General features: G+C 43.8%; 1 protein-coding gene across 3 annotated transcripts in view; it reads left to right on the forward strand.

Moving 5' to 3' along the window:
* Positions 1-4,203: 4,203 nt before the first annotated feature.
* Positions 4,204-18,401, forward strand: part of dna2 (DNA replication helicase/nuclease 2) — a 126,896-nt gene continuing 112,698 nt past the window's right edge. For 2 of the 3 annotated variants that reach the window (XM_043712247.1, XM_043712248.1), the window contains exons 1-4: positions 4,204-4,326; positions 4,760-6,054; positions 10,019-10,192; positions 10,598-10,781. In XM_043712247.1, the coding sequence (XP_043568182.1) occupies positions 4,219-4,326; positions 4,760-6,054; positions 10,019-10,192; positions 10,598-10,781 (1,761 nt within the window). In that variant the 5' untranslated portion in view covers positions 4,204-4,218. Of the gene's footprint in view, positions 4,327-4,351; positions 4,419-4,759; positions 6,055-10,018; positions 10,193-10,597; positions 10,782-18,401 lie in introns of those variants that run through there. The other variant, XM_043712250.1, reaches the window with a different exon arrangement.

Raw genomic sequence — 18,401 nt, forward strand, 5'->3', positions numbered from 1 at the left:
TCTTGTACACACTTAACAAATTCCTCTCCATCTAAACCCTTAACACTATGGCAGTCCCAGTCTATGTTCGGAAAGTTAAAATCCCCTACCATAACCACCCTATTATTCTTACAGATTGCTAAGATCTCCTTACAAGTTTGTTTCTCAATTTCCCTCTGACAATTAGGGGATCTATAATACAATCCCTATTAGGTGATCATCCCTTTCTTATTTCTCAGTTCCATCCAAATAACTTCCCTGGATGTATTTCCAGGAATATCCTCCCTCAGCACAGCTGTAATGCTATCCCTTATCAAGAATGCCACTCCCCCTCCTCTCTTGCCTCTCTTTCTATCCTTCCTATAGCATTTGTATCCTGGAAAATTAAGCTGCCAGTCCTGCCCATCCTTGAGCCACGTTTCTGTATTGGTATGATATCCCAGTCCCATGTTCCTAACCATGCCCTGAGTTCATCTGCCTTCCCTGTTAGGCCTCTTGCATTCAAATAAATGAAGTTTAATTTATTAGTCCTACCTTGTCCCTGCCTGTTTGACTCGCCTTTGTTCTCAACTGTACCAGTCTCAGGTTGATCTCTTTCCTCACTATCTCCCTAAGTCCCATTCCGCCCCCCCCCCCCCTGCCATCTTACTAGTTTAAATCCTCCTGGGCAGCTCTAGCAAATCTCCCTGCCAGTATATTAGTCCCCTTCCAATTTAGGTGCAATCCATCCTTCTTGTACAGGTCACTTCTGCCCCAAAACAGCTTCCAATGATCCAAAAATGTGAATCCTTCTCCCATACAGCAGCTTCTCAGCCATCTGCTCTATCCTCCTTTTCCTGCCCTCACGAGCTCGGACCACCGGGAGTAATCCAGATATCACTACTCTCGAGGACCTCATTTTTAAATTCCTGCCTAACTCTCTTTAACCTCCCTTCAGAATCTCAATCTTTTCCCTTCCTATGTCGTTGGTTCCAATGTGGACATTGACCTCTTCCTGGTCCCTCTTCTCCCTGAGAACATTCTGCACCCTCTCTGAGACATTCTTGATCCTGGCACCAGGGAAGCAACATACCATTCTGATTTTTCGCTGCTGGCCACAGAAACATCTGTCTGTACCTCGGACTAGAGAGTTCCCTAACACAATTGATTTCTTAGAACCCGACGTACCCCTCATTGCATTAAAGCCAGTCCCAATACCAGAAACTTGGCTGTTCATGCTACTTTCCTCTGAGAATCCATCACCCCCTACATTTTCCAAAACAGCATACTTGTTTGAAATGGGTATATCCACAGAAGTCTCCTGCACTAGCTGCCTACCTCTCTTACCTTTCCTGGAGTTAACTGTATGTGACTGTATCTGAGACTTTCCCCCCTTCCTATAACTGCCATCCATCAAATACTGCTGCTGTTGCAAATTCCTCATTGCTTCTAACTGTCTCTCCAACTGATCCATTCGATCTGATAAGATTCGCAACCAACGGCATTTATTGCAGATATAATCCGCAGTAACACTTAAACTCTCTTTAAACTCCCACATCTGACAAGAACCGTGTATCACTCTATTAAAGGCCATCTTTGCTCTTTCACAATCTACAGACCCAGAAAATAACGCTGTCTTATTCTTCTACAAAATACTGCCCCAGGTTAAATTAATAACACTACAGAATTCCTTCACAACCATGTTGTTGGGTCAAGCCAGATGGTCCTCAAGTTCTGAAATGGAGCTTGAATCCTGAATCGTGCCCCTCTATGGGGGAGACACAACAAAAACAGAAATTGCAAGAAAATCTCAGTAGGTCTGGCAACACCTGTGGAGACAAAGCAAAAGTAACATTTCGAGTCCAGTGATCCTTCTTCAGAACTGACTGTAGTTTGAAAAAGGTTAGTATATAAGGTGAAGATGAGGTTGGGGCAGGGTGGAGGAGTAAACAATAAGTGGAGATGAAGGCCAGGGAGACAGAAAACTAATTGGAAAAAGGATTAGGTAAAGGTCAACCTGGGGGATTTGATGACTGCTAATGGGGACCACAATGGTTGGTTGTCGTATAAGCCTGTGTGATGAAGAGTTCCTGCCCGAAACGTCAATTTTCCTGCTCCTTGAATGCTGCCTGACCTGCTGTGCTTTTCCAGCACCACTCTAATCTTGACACTAATCTCGAGCATCTGCAGTCCTCACTTTCGCTCTGTATGATGACAAAGCCTGGTGTATGGGGGTTGTGGTAAGGATATGGGAGAAGGTGCTCAGGCTCTAAGATTGATCTGAGAGCTCTCGACTTCTTCCTCAACCAGAAGCCTGAACAATTGCCATCCACTACCACTCTCCCTGCCTGGCTGAACTTATTCTCTCATTGAACAATTTCTCCTGTAATTCATCTCACTTCTGCCAAGTCAAAGGAGTGGCTATGGGCATCCAAATGGGTCCCAGTTATGCCTGCCTCTTTATGGGACATGTGGAATAATCCTTGTTCCAGTCTTACACTGACCCTTCCCAAAACCCTTTTCTTGATACATTGACAACTGCTTCAGTGCCACTTAACGCTCCCACCAGGACCTTGAAAACTTCATTCATTTTGCCTCCATTTTTGATCCTTCTATAACTTTCACATCATCCATTTCTGACACTTTCTTTCCTGGACCTTTCTGTCTCCATTTCAGGGAATAAACGTTCACAGCCATCCTGTACAAAGGCACTGACTCCCATCGTTACCTTCACCACAACTTTTCACAACCACATCCTGCAAGGACTCCATCCCACTCCCCCAGTTCCTTTGCCTACATCGCATCTGATTGGACAATGCTACCTTCCAAAACAGCGTTGCTGATGTAGCTTGCTTCGTCTGTGATCTTGGTTTCCCATCCACAGTGATAGATAGGGCCCTCAACTGCATCTGACCTAACACCAGACTTCCACCTTTGTCCCTTCTCATCACTCACAACAGCGTGATCAGATTCGCCAAGTCGTCATTTTTCATCCCACCAGCCTCCGCATTCAAAGGATCATTCTCTGTCATTTCAGACAATTCCAGCAGAACACCATAACCAAAAACATTCTTGCTTCACGTTCCATCTGCATTTTAGCAGAGATCTTTCCATCTGGGACACCTTAGTCATTCCCCCTCTCCATCACACTTTTCCATGTAACCACAGAAGGTGGAACCCCACAACCTTTCACGTCCTCCCTGCTCACCATCCAAGGGCCTAAACAGTCTTTCCAGGTGAAATAGCATTTCACCTGTACCTCCTCCAATCTTGTGTATTGTGTTCGCTGCATCCAAAGTGGCCTTCTGTACATTGAAGAAGTCAAATGCAGACTGGGTGGCCATTTTGCTGAACACCTCCGGTCTGTGCACAAGCAGGACCCTAACCTTTCCATAGTTGGTGATTTTAACAAAGCGTCCTGCTCGCAAGCCCGCATCTGTCCTCTGCATGCTGACGTGTTCCAGTGTTTAACAGCACAAAGTGAAGGAACAACATCTCATCTTCAGACTAGGCACTTGAAATTTCATGCTTATGAACTGTGAACTAACTCCCACTTCTTCCCTTTCTTTTAGTTTGTCATCATGTCCTTCCCTCCCCCCACTCCACTTACTGTCCTTTCAAGTCTGGCAGGAGACATACCATTTTCTTGCCATTCTCACATTGTGACCACTTAATCTGAAATATCAACAATATGGAGGAGCCGCGGTTGGAGTGGGGTGGACAAAGTTAAAAATCACACAAGACCAGGTTATAGTCCAGCAGCTTTGTTTGGAAGCACTGGCTTTTGGAGCACAGCTCCTTCCTCACGTCAGAGGCTGGTGGGATGAAAAGTGAAGACGGGGGGGGGAACCTGATCACGCTGTTGCGAGTGATGGGAAAGGACAAGGGTGGAAGTACGGTGTTAAGTCAGATGCAGTTAAGGATCCTGTCAACCACTGTGGGTGGGAAACCATGGTCACAGAAGAGGCAAGCCATGTCAGCACCTGATGAAGGAGCAGCACTCCGAAAGCTAGTGCTTCCAAATAAACCTGATGGACTATAACCTGGGGTTGTGTGATTTTTAACTTTGAACTATCAACATCTTTTCTCCATCAGCATCCACTATCCCCACCCAGCCAGACAAGGTGAAAGGAAAAAAAGATACACAATAACTTCCACCGTGAAGGTCTCCCACTGCACAACCTGGGGGTTCAAACCTCAGAATGACGTGAGCCCGAGTAAGCCCCGCCCCCTTGCGCACGCAGTTCCCGTCACGCGGGGATGACGGGAGGGACTGGCGCGAATTTGCATCTTGTGGGCGTGGCCTGTGAGCGCGCGGTCGGGTTGTCTGTTGCTGCCATGTCGCGGAGCGGGGAGAGGTTGTGCCGGGTGAGTTATGGAGCTGTAAACCATTTGGAATAAACCCGCGGAGCTCTGAGCTGTGCATTCATTCCGCTCCCTTCTTTATCTGTCCTTAACAGGTTCTCCCAGCTCCTTTCTCATTGCTTGCTTCCTATCCCTTTCTTCCTTGTTACCCCGCACCCATTCCTCCTTGCTCCCTCTTCACTCCTCTCCTCTTCATTGTATGGCAGAACAACATATATAAAAGTCCCATTCTTCTTCCCAAGTCACTTAAGTGGCCATATCAGTCCAGTCACGCTTTCAATGAGTAGTTGTTTAGTAGAACAGATATGATCATAGTGTTTTTAAGATAACACCAAATGTGAAATGGTGCATTTGATTATGTCCTGTCACTTAATGCTTGTGTTATTTTGTTATGATTGAATATATGGAAAATTACTTTATCTCCCTCTGGCTATAGTCTTCGCCGCTGATGGAGAAGAAACCTTTGGCAGAAGTTAGACATGGGCAGAAAGCCACTGAAACAAAATGGAGTCGCAGGACCATTCCAGTGACTGTTAGTTTGTTGGAAAGCAGTGAAGGTGAAGAGGATTGGATGGAAACAGTTGTGAAGTTACCTGAATCAAGTGAAGTAGTTCCTGAATCTCCGGTGGCTATAGCAGACACTTTTGTTCCTGAAACGCCAGCCAGTGAAATTGCGGTACAGCCCAAGTTGCAAATATCCAGTGTGATGACACCAACTTTCCACACCTATCACCCCAAGTTGAATTCATCAAAGAAATGTACTAGAGTTAAAGTTAAGCTCTTTTCAAATAGTGAAAATACTAAAGTTGTGAAACCAAGTGCTCGACACAGTGTCATGAGCAAGACTAAGAGACAGGATTTGTTGAGAGATCGTGAAAACTTTTCTCCAGTTTCTCTATTTGGGAAGAGATCTGCTCATCCTGATGAGGTGCCCAGATTGAAAAAGTGGAAATCAGCTCCAGTGAGGGAAGTAGTTAGTGACAAGGTGCAGGATAAACAGGACTCCTCTGATCATCTCCTGCGAGAGTGTCTTGAGGCTATTAACCAGCCCTTGCCTCAGCCACAGCTGTGCAACGTTGTGAAGAAAACTGTGAATGAAAAGCTGCCAAATAAAAAATTGCAAAATGGGCAAATGAAACAATGTGAAAATTACGTTTTGAAGTCACTCTCTTCTCCAAACTGTTTATCTAAAGATGCAAAGCCCCCTGTGACTGTGTGGAATAAGGTGGGGAGCCTGCAGTTGTCCACATCCACTGCTCTGTTAAGAAATCCCTTCAAGCGAATAGATACACTCTGCACAAATTCACAGAATGGAAGTAGTGATTCAGTATTTGTTCAAATAGCGAGAACTAAATACAGTAACTGTAGTAAAGAGGATGGACACTTGAAACACTTTCAGTCCACAGTGTCAAAAGATAAAACTTGGATAGAGACAAGAGAAGTGGAAGCTCTGAAAAATCCTGGTACAATTTTGGGGCATCATAGTGGGAGCAATATACAGCATTGTGTTGATTCAGAATGTGAAGAGCAATGTGTCAAATGTGAACATGATAAAGGAAGTGTTTCAACAGATTTAAAGACAAAGTCATCTCAGGCTGAGCTATATTTGAGTGTGTCGAACAAACCCCACCTCTCTCATATTGCAAAACAACCAGATGAGCTGTGCGAATCAAAGAGTGGGAGCTGCTCACAGGGTTTCAGTATTGCAGCAGAGAAGCCAAATTATTTGAGGTACAGCTGGTCTTTAGCTTGTGGTGCAGATTTATTTGTCATTTCAAGGCCTTGTTTGAAACTTGAATACATTGTTGCTGAATTAATCTGTAATTTTCTCAAGTCCGTATGCCTTTTTGCAATAGTTGGCTGCTTCTTGCCCATGTTTTATACCCTGTACCTCAATCATCCTGACTTCCTCTGACTCCTTCCTTTTCCCTATAGTTTTTATAAATGAAAAATGATTTTCTGAGAGTATATTGCAACGATTCAAGTTACTTGTGTAATCATCAATTTTAGTTGAAATAATGTCATTAAAGTAAGTCTGCACTTGTGATTCTCTCTAAAAACTTAGTCACGAAAATTGGAAACCTCTTTGTATTCATTAACATTTTGGAATATGTTTGGCTGAGCTTCCAGTTTGGGGAATTGCTGACCTTTAGCTCTGTGATGTATAGGTATGGAATATTGCCTTGAGGCATCATTCTGCAATGATAATAACATCTATGGGTTCCAGAAATTGATTGGATAAGATGTGGAGGTGCTGGTATTGGACTAGGGTGGGCAAAGTTGAAAATCACACAACACCAGATTATAGTAACGGGTTTATTTGAGAGTAAAAGCTTTTGCAGTGCTGCTCCTTTGTCAGGCGGTAGTGGGGCAGGATCTTAAGACACAGAATTTATAGTAAAAGATCTAAGGGTCTTACAACTGCGATGTATTGAACAAACCTAGATTGCTGTTGATTCTTTAATCACTTAGAATGGGGATGCAGGTTTTAATTGATTAATATGTAAATCCCAGAACTACTTTCAAGTCACAGTCCCGAGACAACTTAAGGTATTATTCATTTTTAAAAAAAAGACATCTCAGCTCAGATAATGCATTAAAGGTGTGAGGTTAGAGTCTGTCTGTATCTCAACCTTTAGTCAGACTAGTTCTGTTTCCAAATTTGGAATTTATAAAATGTCACATTGACTCCCCACAGATTGTGTTTTTTGAACAAAATGGAATGTACCTGCAAATGCCACTTATACCTTATAGACTTGTGTGTGCGCACATATACAGAGGAACTTCGATTATATGAATATCAATTATCCGAAAATCGGATTATCTGAAGGAGATCTCGAGGTCCCGACAGGAAAATTACATCAAAAATGTGTGTCCAAAACTGATTGCATCTTTTGTTTACACTGAATAAAAGTGCTGCCGAGAACAGTCCTGGACTGATGGGAGCACAGGCACTGTCTCTAAATGAATGATCTCTGTCTCTGTCTCCACACTTCCCTGGAGTCATGTGCGCTATTTGGAGACTCCACCCCCGCCCCCGCACCCAAAAAAGGCAGAGAGCAGCATCGGCAGTCTTGTTGTTGGTATCCAGTCTGGTTGCTCCGGAGAGAGGGCGGTCTGGGAGGATAGTGTTGGGGGTGGGCGGTGTTGGACAGGGTTTGGGGGGTGGGCAGTGGGTTGGGGTTGGAGCGTGTGTGGGGGCTCGCTGTCATGCTGCCTTATTTTTTGAACAGGGAGTAGACTTTACAGAAAACTCTGAGCCCAAGAAGAAATGCATTGAATCAATTAACCGAATAAGCAATTATCTGAACGAAATAGTGCCCACCCATCTCCATCGGATAATCGAGGTTCCTCTGTATATGACAGAGGGTCTGTGTGAGTGTGATCGTGTGTGAATATTTGTGCTTGTGTGTGTGAATGAAAGTGTATAGTGTGATGGGGTCACCTGTAGTGTGACATGAACCCACGATCTCTGTTGAAGCCGTCTTCATGGATACTGAACTTGGTTATTGGCCTCTGTTCAGCAACTCTATGTTGTTGCATATCCCGAGTTCCACCTTGGAGGATGATTATCTGAAGATCCGAGGCCGATTGTCCTTGACAGCTTTTATTGTATTTATATTTCTACCCTAAAGCCATACACACAACTGTGAGGTGTAAAAACTGAAAGGTATAAAATTCAGTTCCTGCCATCGTTATATTGGCTGAAACCGTTATTAGACAAAATTTCTCCTGTGTAGATTACGATTTGCTTCCCACTTCTGCCATTGCTCCAAATCCATTTTGGAGCTTGGCAAATCATCTGTAGCAAATCCAGAAGTGATAGTTTGTTTTCTTGGTACACATCTAAGTTTGCTACAATCCAGTGTCATTATTTTGAACCAGATGATGCAACTTTTTTATGTATTGTTCATATTTTCGACCTGTGGCAGTCCTCACTCCTGAAATCTACATGGTACACTTTCCAAGGTTAACTCTCATCCTTTCGTATCCAGGATAATGTCCATTTTATCAGTAGCATCCTCTCTGGATGGGGAATGAGGGGGGCAAAGTTTTTCCAGTCTATAGGTGAATTTCCTTTGCAAGACTGGCAAACATGGACACTGCCACATGGGAGACCACTGCACCAGGCCAAGGTGGCCATGCCACACTAAGACTGGGCCCAGGCTGGGAGCACTTGCCTTCTGCCAAAGAAGTTAAGAAAGGAAAGCTAATAAATTGAAACAATTTTTAAAAAAGAGCAGAGAAAGATAAATAAAGTAAAATACAGAATTGAAGAGTGTGGTGCTGGGAAAGCCTAGCTGCTCAGGCAGCATCCGAGGAGCAGGAGAATCAATGTTTCAGGCATATGCCCTTCAACATGAAAGGGCTTATGCCTGAAATATCGATTCTCCTGCTCCATGTTTCAGGCATAAGCCCTTTCATGATGAAGGGCATATGTCTGAAACATTGATTCTCCTGCTCCTCGGATGCTGCCTGAGTGGCTGTGCTTTTCCAGCACCACACTCTTCAATTCTGATCTCTAGCATCTGCAGTCCTCACTTTCTCCTAAAGTAACATGCAGACTGAGTAGACGATTTCTGGGCTGCTTAATTAGCAAGTTCCCATTCAATTATTCTGTTCTCAATCATTGACATAGTAATGGAAAGTGCAGTGGTATCATAATTCCTATTCCGTGGAGGCAGGCCATTTGGCCCATCAAGTTCACACTGACTCTGAAGAGCATCTTGCCTGGACCCATCTCCCTACCCGATCCCTGTAGCCATGCAATTCCCATGGCTAGCCCATCTAGTCTACATGTCCCTGAACGCTATGGGCAATTTAGCATGGCCAATCCACCTAACCTTCTTATCTTTGAACTGTGGGAGGAAACTGGAGTACTCGGAGGAAACCCACACAGACACTGGGAGGATGTGCAAACTCCACACACTCGTCCGAGGGTGGCATTGAACTTGGGACCCTGGAGCTGTGAGGCAGCAGCCACTGAGCCATCAGACCACCCAAGCCATAATTTGTTCAATGAAACAATGTTGCTGTTGCTTGATGGAGGTGTGTTTGCTTGGGTCTTGTGGATTTCCATGAAGCTGCTTATCTATTTAGTGTATTCTTCCCCCTTTGCTTCTGAAGACATTAATCTTTAGGCTGCTGCTGAGACATGAGTAAGTTGTCATAACCTGGATATGGTATTCATGATTTGGAGATGCTGGTGTTGGACTGGGGTGTACAAAGTTAAAAATCACACAACACCAGGTTATAGTCCAACAGGTTTAATTGGAAGCACACTAGCTTTTGGAGCGACGCTTCTTCATCAATGAGCCCTCCACTACCACCTGATGAAGGAGCGTTGCTCAGAAAGCTAATGTGCTTCCGACTAAACCTGTTGGATTATAACCTGGTGTTGTGTGATTTTTAACTGGATATAGTATGTGTGATGTATCACAAGTCACTGGATACTGATTTGGAATGGTAACATGCAAGTCCTAGTGCAGGGTTGTTGGAGTAACTTGTGTAGTGTTACATTTCAGAGCTGAAACTTGGGCCCTTGTCTTTTTTTATGTCTCTGTTCACTGTATTATGTATTTACCCAGCAGGTCATTGGAAAAGCAGTTTTATGATTACCTATTTAGAACATTAATTTGGGTGAGGCTTTTCACTTATAATTGTATGTGATTGTTCTGTTTATTTCCATCTTCAGTAAGAAGTATTTAAATGCTGCTGTAAGTGTGTGCAAAGGTCTGTACCAAGTGGTAATGGTGAATGAAGTCCTCAGTCCTAGTGGTGATCGAGAAAAACACTTGACAATTACAGCAAGCCAAACAGGCACTGATGGCTGCAGCAATACGCAGCAATGTGTTCTGAAGGATGACTGGTAAGGAACTATGGCTTTTCTACTATCTCCTGTAGATTTTCTGTATCCATGCACAGTGGTTCCACGCCTATGTTCCATCTTAACGCTCTAATCTCCTTCGCATAACAGCACTCATCTTATCAAGGGTTATTGAGCATTGTTGAGTTTTACTGTTCCTTTTTTGACTGTGCCCTGGTCCTTAAGCTCTGAATTTCCTCCATTAACCTCTCGGCCTTTTACCTGACTCTTTTCCTTTAAGGTGCTCCTTAAACCTAACCTGTAAACCAACCCAGTTTCCCTAATGTTAAGTCTGGTAGCGTTGTTTTATATAAAGTACTTTGTCATGATATATTATATTAAAATGTCCATATAAATATGTTCTTGAGTGAATTTCAATGTGTTTTGACAAACTCTTACCCTTTTCAGGGACACTGTTGAGGTCAAAGTTGGGGATACAGTCTATGTTGAAGGAGAGAAGTATTCTGATACGTTTGTAATAAACGGGGAAGCTGGGTACCTGATTGTGAGCCCAGACCATCTTATTTCTGGAACGAGTGTTGCAAACAGCATCCGGTGCATGCGTAAGGCTGTGCTGAATGAAAGATTTAAGGTGAGAGTTACAAATCATTTTCTTTTAAGGGAATATATAATGAACTTTGAGCCCAGTTAAACAGGGCATTGGTGCGATCACTGTGTGTAGTACTGGTCTTTTAATTTATGGACGGATATAAATACATTCAAAGCAGTTCAGGGAAATTTCATCTGACTTAAGACAACCTGCTCATTTCTAGGTATTAGGTTGGACAAGTTTGGCTTTTATCCACTAGAATTTAGTAAGAGATGACTTGATGGAAACATGCAACTTTCTGAGGAGCAGCATTCCGACAAATTTTTTGCCCTTCTGCGTGGACCTCTGGGGTCTGTGTGCGGTAGTGACCTCTGGAATCGGATGTCATTGCTGGAAGTGGTGATTGGACCTTTGGAGTAGCTGTGTGCACATGCACAGCGTGGTGGAATTGACAGAGTAGATGTTGAGAACGTATTTCCTCTTGGAGTCATAGAGTAATATAGCATGGAAACAGGTCCTTCACCCCAAACTAGTCCATGCTGACCATGGTGCCCGCATTTCCTTATCCTTTTAAACCCTTTGCATCCATGTACATTTCCAAATGTTGCTGTTGTACCTGCTTCAACAACTTTTTCTGGCAGCCCATTCCATATATGCACCACTCTCTGCGTGAAGAAGTTGCTCCTCGGGTCCTCCTTAAATCTTTCCCCTCTCATCTTAAACCTACACCCTCTAGTTTTCAGTTCCCCATCCGTGGGAAAAAGACTACATCCTATCTGTGCCCTTCATCATTTTATACACCTCAATAATGTCACCCCTCATTCTCCTGTGTTCCAAGTCCTATCCTGGTCAGCCTCTCCCTAAATCATGTCTCACAAACTTGATTGAGTTTTATGAAGAAGTAACAAGGAGAATTGATGAGGGCAGAGCAGTAGATGTGATCTATATGGACTTCAGTAAGGTGTTCAACAAGGTTCCCCATGGGAGACTGATTAGCATGGTTAGATCTCGTGGAATACAGGGAAAACTAGCCATTTGGATACAGAACTGGCTCAAAGGTAGAAGACACAGGGTGGTGGTGGAAGGTTGTTTTTCAGACTGGAGGCCTGTGACCAGTGGAGTGCCACAAGGATCGGAGCTGGGTCCATTGCTTTTCATCATTTATATAAATGATTTGATGTGAACATAGGAGGTATGGTTAGTAAGTTTGCAGATGACACCAAAATTGGAGGTGTAACGGACAGCAAAGAAGGTTACCTTTGATTACAATAAGATCTTGGTCAGATGATCCAATGGACTGAGGAGTGGTAGATGGAATTTAATTCAGATAAATGCGAGGTGCTGCATTTTGGGAAAGCAAATCTTAGCAGGACTTATACACTTAATGGTAGGGTCCTAGGGAGTGTTGCTGAACAAAGACCTTGGAGTGCAGGTTCATTGCTCCTTGAAAGTGGAGTCGCAGGTAGATAGGATAGTGAAAAGACATTTGGTATGCTTTCTTTTATTGGTCAGAGTATTGAGTATAGGAGTTGGGAGGTCATGTTGCGGCTGTACAGGACGTTGGTTAGACCACTTTTGGAATATTGTGTGCAGTTCTGGTCTCCCTCCTATCGGAAAGATATTGTGAAACTTGAAAGGGTTCAGAAAAGAGTTACAAGGATGTTGCCAGGGTTGAAGGATTTGAGCGATAAGGAGAGGTTGAACAGGCTGGGGCTGTTTTCCCTGGACCGTCGGAGGCTGAGGGGTGACCTAGAGGTTTACAAAATCATTAGGGCATGGATAGGATGAATAGACAAAGTCTTTTCCCTTGGGTGGGGGAGTCCAGAACTAGAGCGGCATAGGTTTAGGGTGAGCAGGGAAAGATTTAAAAGGGACCTAAGGGGCAACTTTTTCACGCAGAGGGTGGTACGTGTATGGAATGAGCTGCCAGAGGAAGTGGTGGAGGCTGATGCAATGACAACATTTAAAAGGCATCTGGATGGGGACATGAATAGGAAGGGTTTAGAGGGATATGGGCCAAATGCTGACAAAATGGATTAGATTAGGTTAGGATATCTGGTCAGCATGAATGAGTTGGACTGAAGGGTCTGTTTCCGTGATGTACATCTCTATGACTCTAAATGAGACCAGATTAGGTTAGGATATGGACGAGTTGGACTGAAGGGTCTGTTTCCATGCTGGGCATCTCTATGACTCTATTACTGCTGGGTGGATTTTGTGCTTTCTCCCTGCGTGGGTTTCCTCCCGTGGTCCAGGAATGTGCAGGTTGGTGTGGATTGGCCATGCTGGGTTGTCCCGTGATGCCCCGGGGATGTGCAGGTTGGGGTGGATTGGCCGTGCTGGATTGCCCCGTGGCGCCGAACGATGTGCAGGTTGGGGTGGATTGGCCATACTAGGTTGTCCCGTAGTGTGCGGGTTGGGGTGGATTGGCCATGCTGGATTGTCCAGTAGTGCCCAGGGATGAGAAATCCTGGTAATTATAGACCACTGAGCCTCACTTCAGTTGTTGGAAAAGGTTATAAGAGAAAGGATTTATAATCATCTAGAAAACAATAATTTGATTAGGGATAGTCAGCATGGTTTTGTGAAGGGTAGGCCGTGCCTCACAACCTTATTGAGTTCTTTGAGAAGGTGTCCAAACAGGTAGATGAGAGTAAACCGGTTGATGTGGTGTATATGGATTTCAGCAAGGCGTTTGATAAGGTTCCCCACAGTAAGCTATTGTACAAAATGTGGAAGAATGGGATTGTGGGAGATATAGCAGTTTGGATCAGTAGTTGGCTTGCTGAAAGAAGACAGAGGATGGTGGTTGATGGGAAATGTTCATCCTGCAGTCCAGTTACTAGTGGTGTACCGCAGGGGTCAGTGTTAGGTCCACTGAAGTTCGTCACTTTTATAAACGACCTGGATGAGGGCGTAGAAGGGTGGGTTAGTAAATTTGCAGACGACTCTAAGGTCGGTGAAGTTGTGGATAGTGATGAAGGATGTAGTAGGTTACAGAGAGACATAGATAAGCTGCAGAGCTGGGCTGAGAGGTGGCAAATGGAGTTTAATGCAGACAAGTGTGAGGTGATTCACTTTGGTCGGAGTAACCGGAACTCGAAGTACTGGGCTAATAGTACTATTCTTGGTAGTGTAGATGAGCAGAGAATAGTACTATTCTCGGTGTCTAGGTACACAGATCCTTGAAAGTTGCCACCCAGGTTGACAGGGTTGTTAAGAAGGCATATAGTGTTTTAGCTTTTATTAAGAGGGATCGAGTTCTGGCACCATGAGGTTATGCTACAGCTGTACAAAACTCTGGTGCGGCTGCACTTGGAGTATTGTGTACAGTTCTGGTCACCGCATTATAAGAAGGATGTGGAAGCTTTGGAAAGGGTGCAGAGGAGATTTACTAGGATGTTGCCTGGTATGGAGGGAAGGTCTTAAGAGGAAAGGCTGAGGGACATGAGGTTATTTTTGTTAGAGAAAAGAAGGTTGAGAGGTGACTTAATAGAGACATATAAGATAATCAGAGGGTTAGATAGGGTGGACAGGGAGTGCCTTTTTCCAAGAATGGTGACGGTGAGCACTAGAGGGCATAGCTTTAAATTGAGGGGTGATAGATAATAGGACAGATGTCAGAGGTAGTTTCTTTATTTTTATTTTAGATTAGATTACCTACAGTGTGGAAACAGGCCCTTCGGCCTAACAAGTCCACACCGACCCACAACCCACCCATACCCCTTCACCTAACACTACGGGCAATTTAGCATGGCCAATTCACCTGACCTGCACATCTTTGGACTGTGGGAGGAAACTTACTCAGAAAGATGTTTTGCCTGCAACGGTAGTAGATTTGCCAACTTTAAGTACGTTTAAGTCGTCATTGGACAAGCATATGGACGTACATGGAATAGTGTAGGTTAGATGGGCTTCAGATTGGTATGACAGGTCGGCGCAACCTCGAGGGCCGAAGGGCCTGTACTGCGCTGTTCTATGTTCAATAACTTAGGCCTATTAAATCTGGCAACATTCTCGTAAATCTTCTTTGCTCTCTTTCCAGTTTAACTATGTCTTCCCTATGACAGGGTGACCAAAACTGTACACAATACTCTAAGTGTGGCCCCACCAATGCAATACAACTGCAACATAATGTCCCAACTCCTATACTCAGTGCCTTGACTGATGAAGACCAGAATGCTAAATGCTGCCTTTACCACCTAAGACACTGCTTTCAAAGAACTAAGTACTTGTACTCCTAGGTCCTTCTGTTCCACAACACCCCTCAGAATCTGACCATTTACTGTATAAGTCCTACCATGATTTGACTTTCCAAAGTGCAACACCTTACACTTCCCCATCTGATCAAGATCCCTCTGGAATTTTTGATAATCTTCTTTGCTGTCCACGATACCTTTTAATTTTGTATCACCAGCAAACTTACTAATCATGCCCAGATCATTTATGTAAATAACAAAGGTCCCAGCACCACCCCTGGGGAGTGTTGCTGAACAAAGAGACCTTCTTCACTGTCCACTACACCTCCAATTTTGGAGTCATCTTACTAACCAAAGCTCTTATAGCTCACATCCAAATCATTTATATGAAAGTAGTGCACCCATCACCAATCCTTGTGGCACTTCACTGGTCACAGGCCTCCAGTCTGAAAAACAACCCTCCACTACCACCTTTGAGCCAGTTCTGTATCCAAATGTCTAGTTCTCCCTGTATTCCGTGAGATCTAACCATTCTAACCAGTCTCCCATAAGGAACGCTGTCGAACGCCTTACTGAAGTCCATATCGATCACATCTACCGCTCTGCACTCATCAATCCTCTTTGTTACTTCTTCAAAAAACTCATGATTTCCCACGCGCGAATCCATGTTGACTATCCCTCATCAGTCTTTGCCTTTCCAAATACGTGTGCATCCTGTCCCTCAGGATTCCCGCCAACAACTTGTCCACCACCGACATCAGGCTCACTGGTCTATAGTTCCCTGGCTTGTCCTTACCAACTTTCTTAAACAGTGGCACCACGTTTGCCAACCTCCAGTCTTCCGGCACCTCACCTGTGACTATTGATGATACAAATATCTCAGCAAGGGGCCCAGCAATCACTTCTCTAGCTTCCCACAGAGTTTTATAGTACACCTGATCAGGTCCTGGGTATTTATCCGCTTTTATATGTTTAAAGACATTCAGCATCACCTCTGTAATATGGATATTTTTCAAGATGTCACCATGTATTTTCTACATTCTATATCTTCCATATCCTTCTCCACAGTAAACACTGATGCAAAGTACTTGTTTAGTATCTGCCCCATCTCCTGCGGCTCTACACATAGGCTGCCTTGCTGATGTTTGAGAGGCGCTATTCACTCCATAGTTACCCTTTTGTCCTCAATATATTTGGATTCTCCTTAATTCTATTTGCCAAAGCTATCTCATGTCCCCTTTTTGCCCTCCTGATTTCCCTCTTGAGTATACTCCTACTGCCTTTATGCTCTTCTAAGGATTCACTCAATCTATCCACAACTGACATATGCTTCCTTCTTTTTCTTAACAAAACCCTCAATTTCTTTAGTCATCCAGCATTCCCTATACCTACCAGCCTTTCCTTTCACCCGAACAGGAATATAGTTTCTCTGGATTCTCGTTATCTCATTTGTGAAGTCTTCCTATTTTCCAGCTGTCCCTTTACCTGCGAACATCTGCCCCCAATCAGCTTTTGAAAGTTCTTGCCTAATACCGTCAAAATTTCTCCAATTTAGAACTTCAATTTTTAGATCTGGTCTATCCTTTTCCATCACTATTTTAAATCCTAATAGAATTATAGTCACGAGCCTCAAAGTGCTCCCCCACTGACATCTCAGTCACTTGCCCAGCCTTATTTCCCAAGAGTAGGTCAAGTTTTGCACCTTCTCTAGTAGGTACATACACATACTGAATCAGGAAATTTTCTTATACACACTTAACAAATTCCTCTCCATCTAAACCCTTAACACTATATGACAGTCCCAGTCTATGGTTGGAAAATTAAAATTCCCTACCTATTATTCTTCCAGATAATTGAGATCTCCTTATAAATTTGTTTTTCCATTTCCCTCTGACTATTAGGAGGTCTGTAATACAATCCCAATAAGGTGATCAATCTCTTTGTTATTTCTCAGTTCCACCCAAATAACTTCCCTGGCTCTAGTTCTGGGAATATCCTCCTTCAGTACAGCTGTAATGCTATCCCTTATCCAAAACACCACTCCACCTCCTCTCTTGCCTCCCTTTCTGTCCTTCCTGTAGCATTTGTATCCTGGAACATTAAGCTGCCATTCCTGTCCATCCCTGAGCCATGTGTCTGTAATTGCTATGCTGTCCCAGTCCCATGTTCCTAAGTGTGCCCTGAGTTCATCTGCCTTCCCTGTTAGGCCTCTTGCATTGAAATTAATCCAGTTTAATTTATCAGTCCTACTTTGTTCTCTGCTTTGTCTCTGCCTGCCATGACTGTTTGACTCCCCTTTGTTCTCAACTGTACCAGTCTCAGATTGATCTCTTTCCTTACCATCTCCCTGTGTCCAACCCACCCCCATTCAATAGTTTAAATCCTCCCAAGCAGCTCTAGCAAATCTCCCTGCCAGTATATTAGTCCCTTTCCAATTTAGGTGCAATCCGTTCTTCTTGTCCAGGTCACTTCTACCCCAAAACAGCTTCCAATGATTCAAAAATGTGAATCCTTTCCCATACACCAGCTTCTCAGCCAGGCATTCATCTGCTCTATCCTCCTTTTCCTGCCCTCACTAGCTCAAAGCACCAGGTGTAACCCAGATATCACTACTCTTGAGGACCTCCTTTTTAAATTCCTACCTGACTCCCTGTAATCTCCCTTTCAGAATCTCTACCTTTTCCCTTCCTATGTCATTGGTTCCAATGTGGACAATAGCCTCCTGCTGGCCCCTCTCTCCCTTGAGAACATTCTGCATCCTCTGAGACATCCTTGATCCTGGCACCAGGGAAGCAACACACCATTCTGATTTTTCGCTGCTGGCCACAGACTGTACCTCGGACTAGAGAGTCCCCTAACACAGTTGATCTCTTGGAACCTGGCGTACCCCTCATTGCATTAGAGCCAATCTCAATGCCAGAAACTTGGCTGTTCTTGCAACATTTTTCCTGAGAATCCGTAACCCCCTACATTTTTCAAAACAGCATACCTCTTTTACCTTTCCTGGAGTTAACCCTTCTATAACTGCCTTCCACCACATCCAGTTGCTGTTGTAAATTCCTCATTGCCTCTAACTGTCTCTCCAACTAATCCATTCGATCTGATAGGATTTACAACCAATGGCATTTATTACAGATATAATCCTCAGTAACCCGTAAACTCTCCCTAAACTCCCACATCTGACAAGAAGAGCATTTGACTCTTCCAAAGGCAATTTTTGCTTCTTTCGATCTGCAGACCCAGAAAATAGCACTGTGTTATTCCACTGCAAAACACTGCTCCAGGTTAAAGTAATACTTATGGCTTATATTTTAAGTTGAATTAAGAGACATATCTCAATAAAACATGTAATCAAGAAAGAACACTCTATTCACTACTGTAGAATTATTGTAAGACCACGCTTGAAATATCGACTTATCTGTTTCTATGCTGTGATGTTTCCCAGATAACCTCCTCCAAGATC

The sequence above is a fragment of the Chiloscyllium plagiosum genome, chromosome 22, assembly GCF_004010195.1.
Source record: "Chiloscyllium plagiosum isolate BGI_BamShark_2017 chromosome 22, ASM401019v2, whole genome shotgun sequence".
Classification (NCBI taxonomy): domain Eukaryota; kingdom Metazoa; phylum Chordata; class Chondrichthyes; order Orectolobiformes; family Hemiscylliidae; genus Chiloscyllium; species Chiloscyllium plagiosum.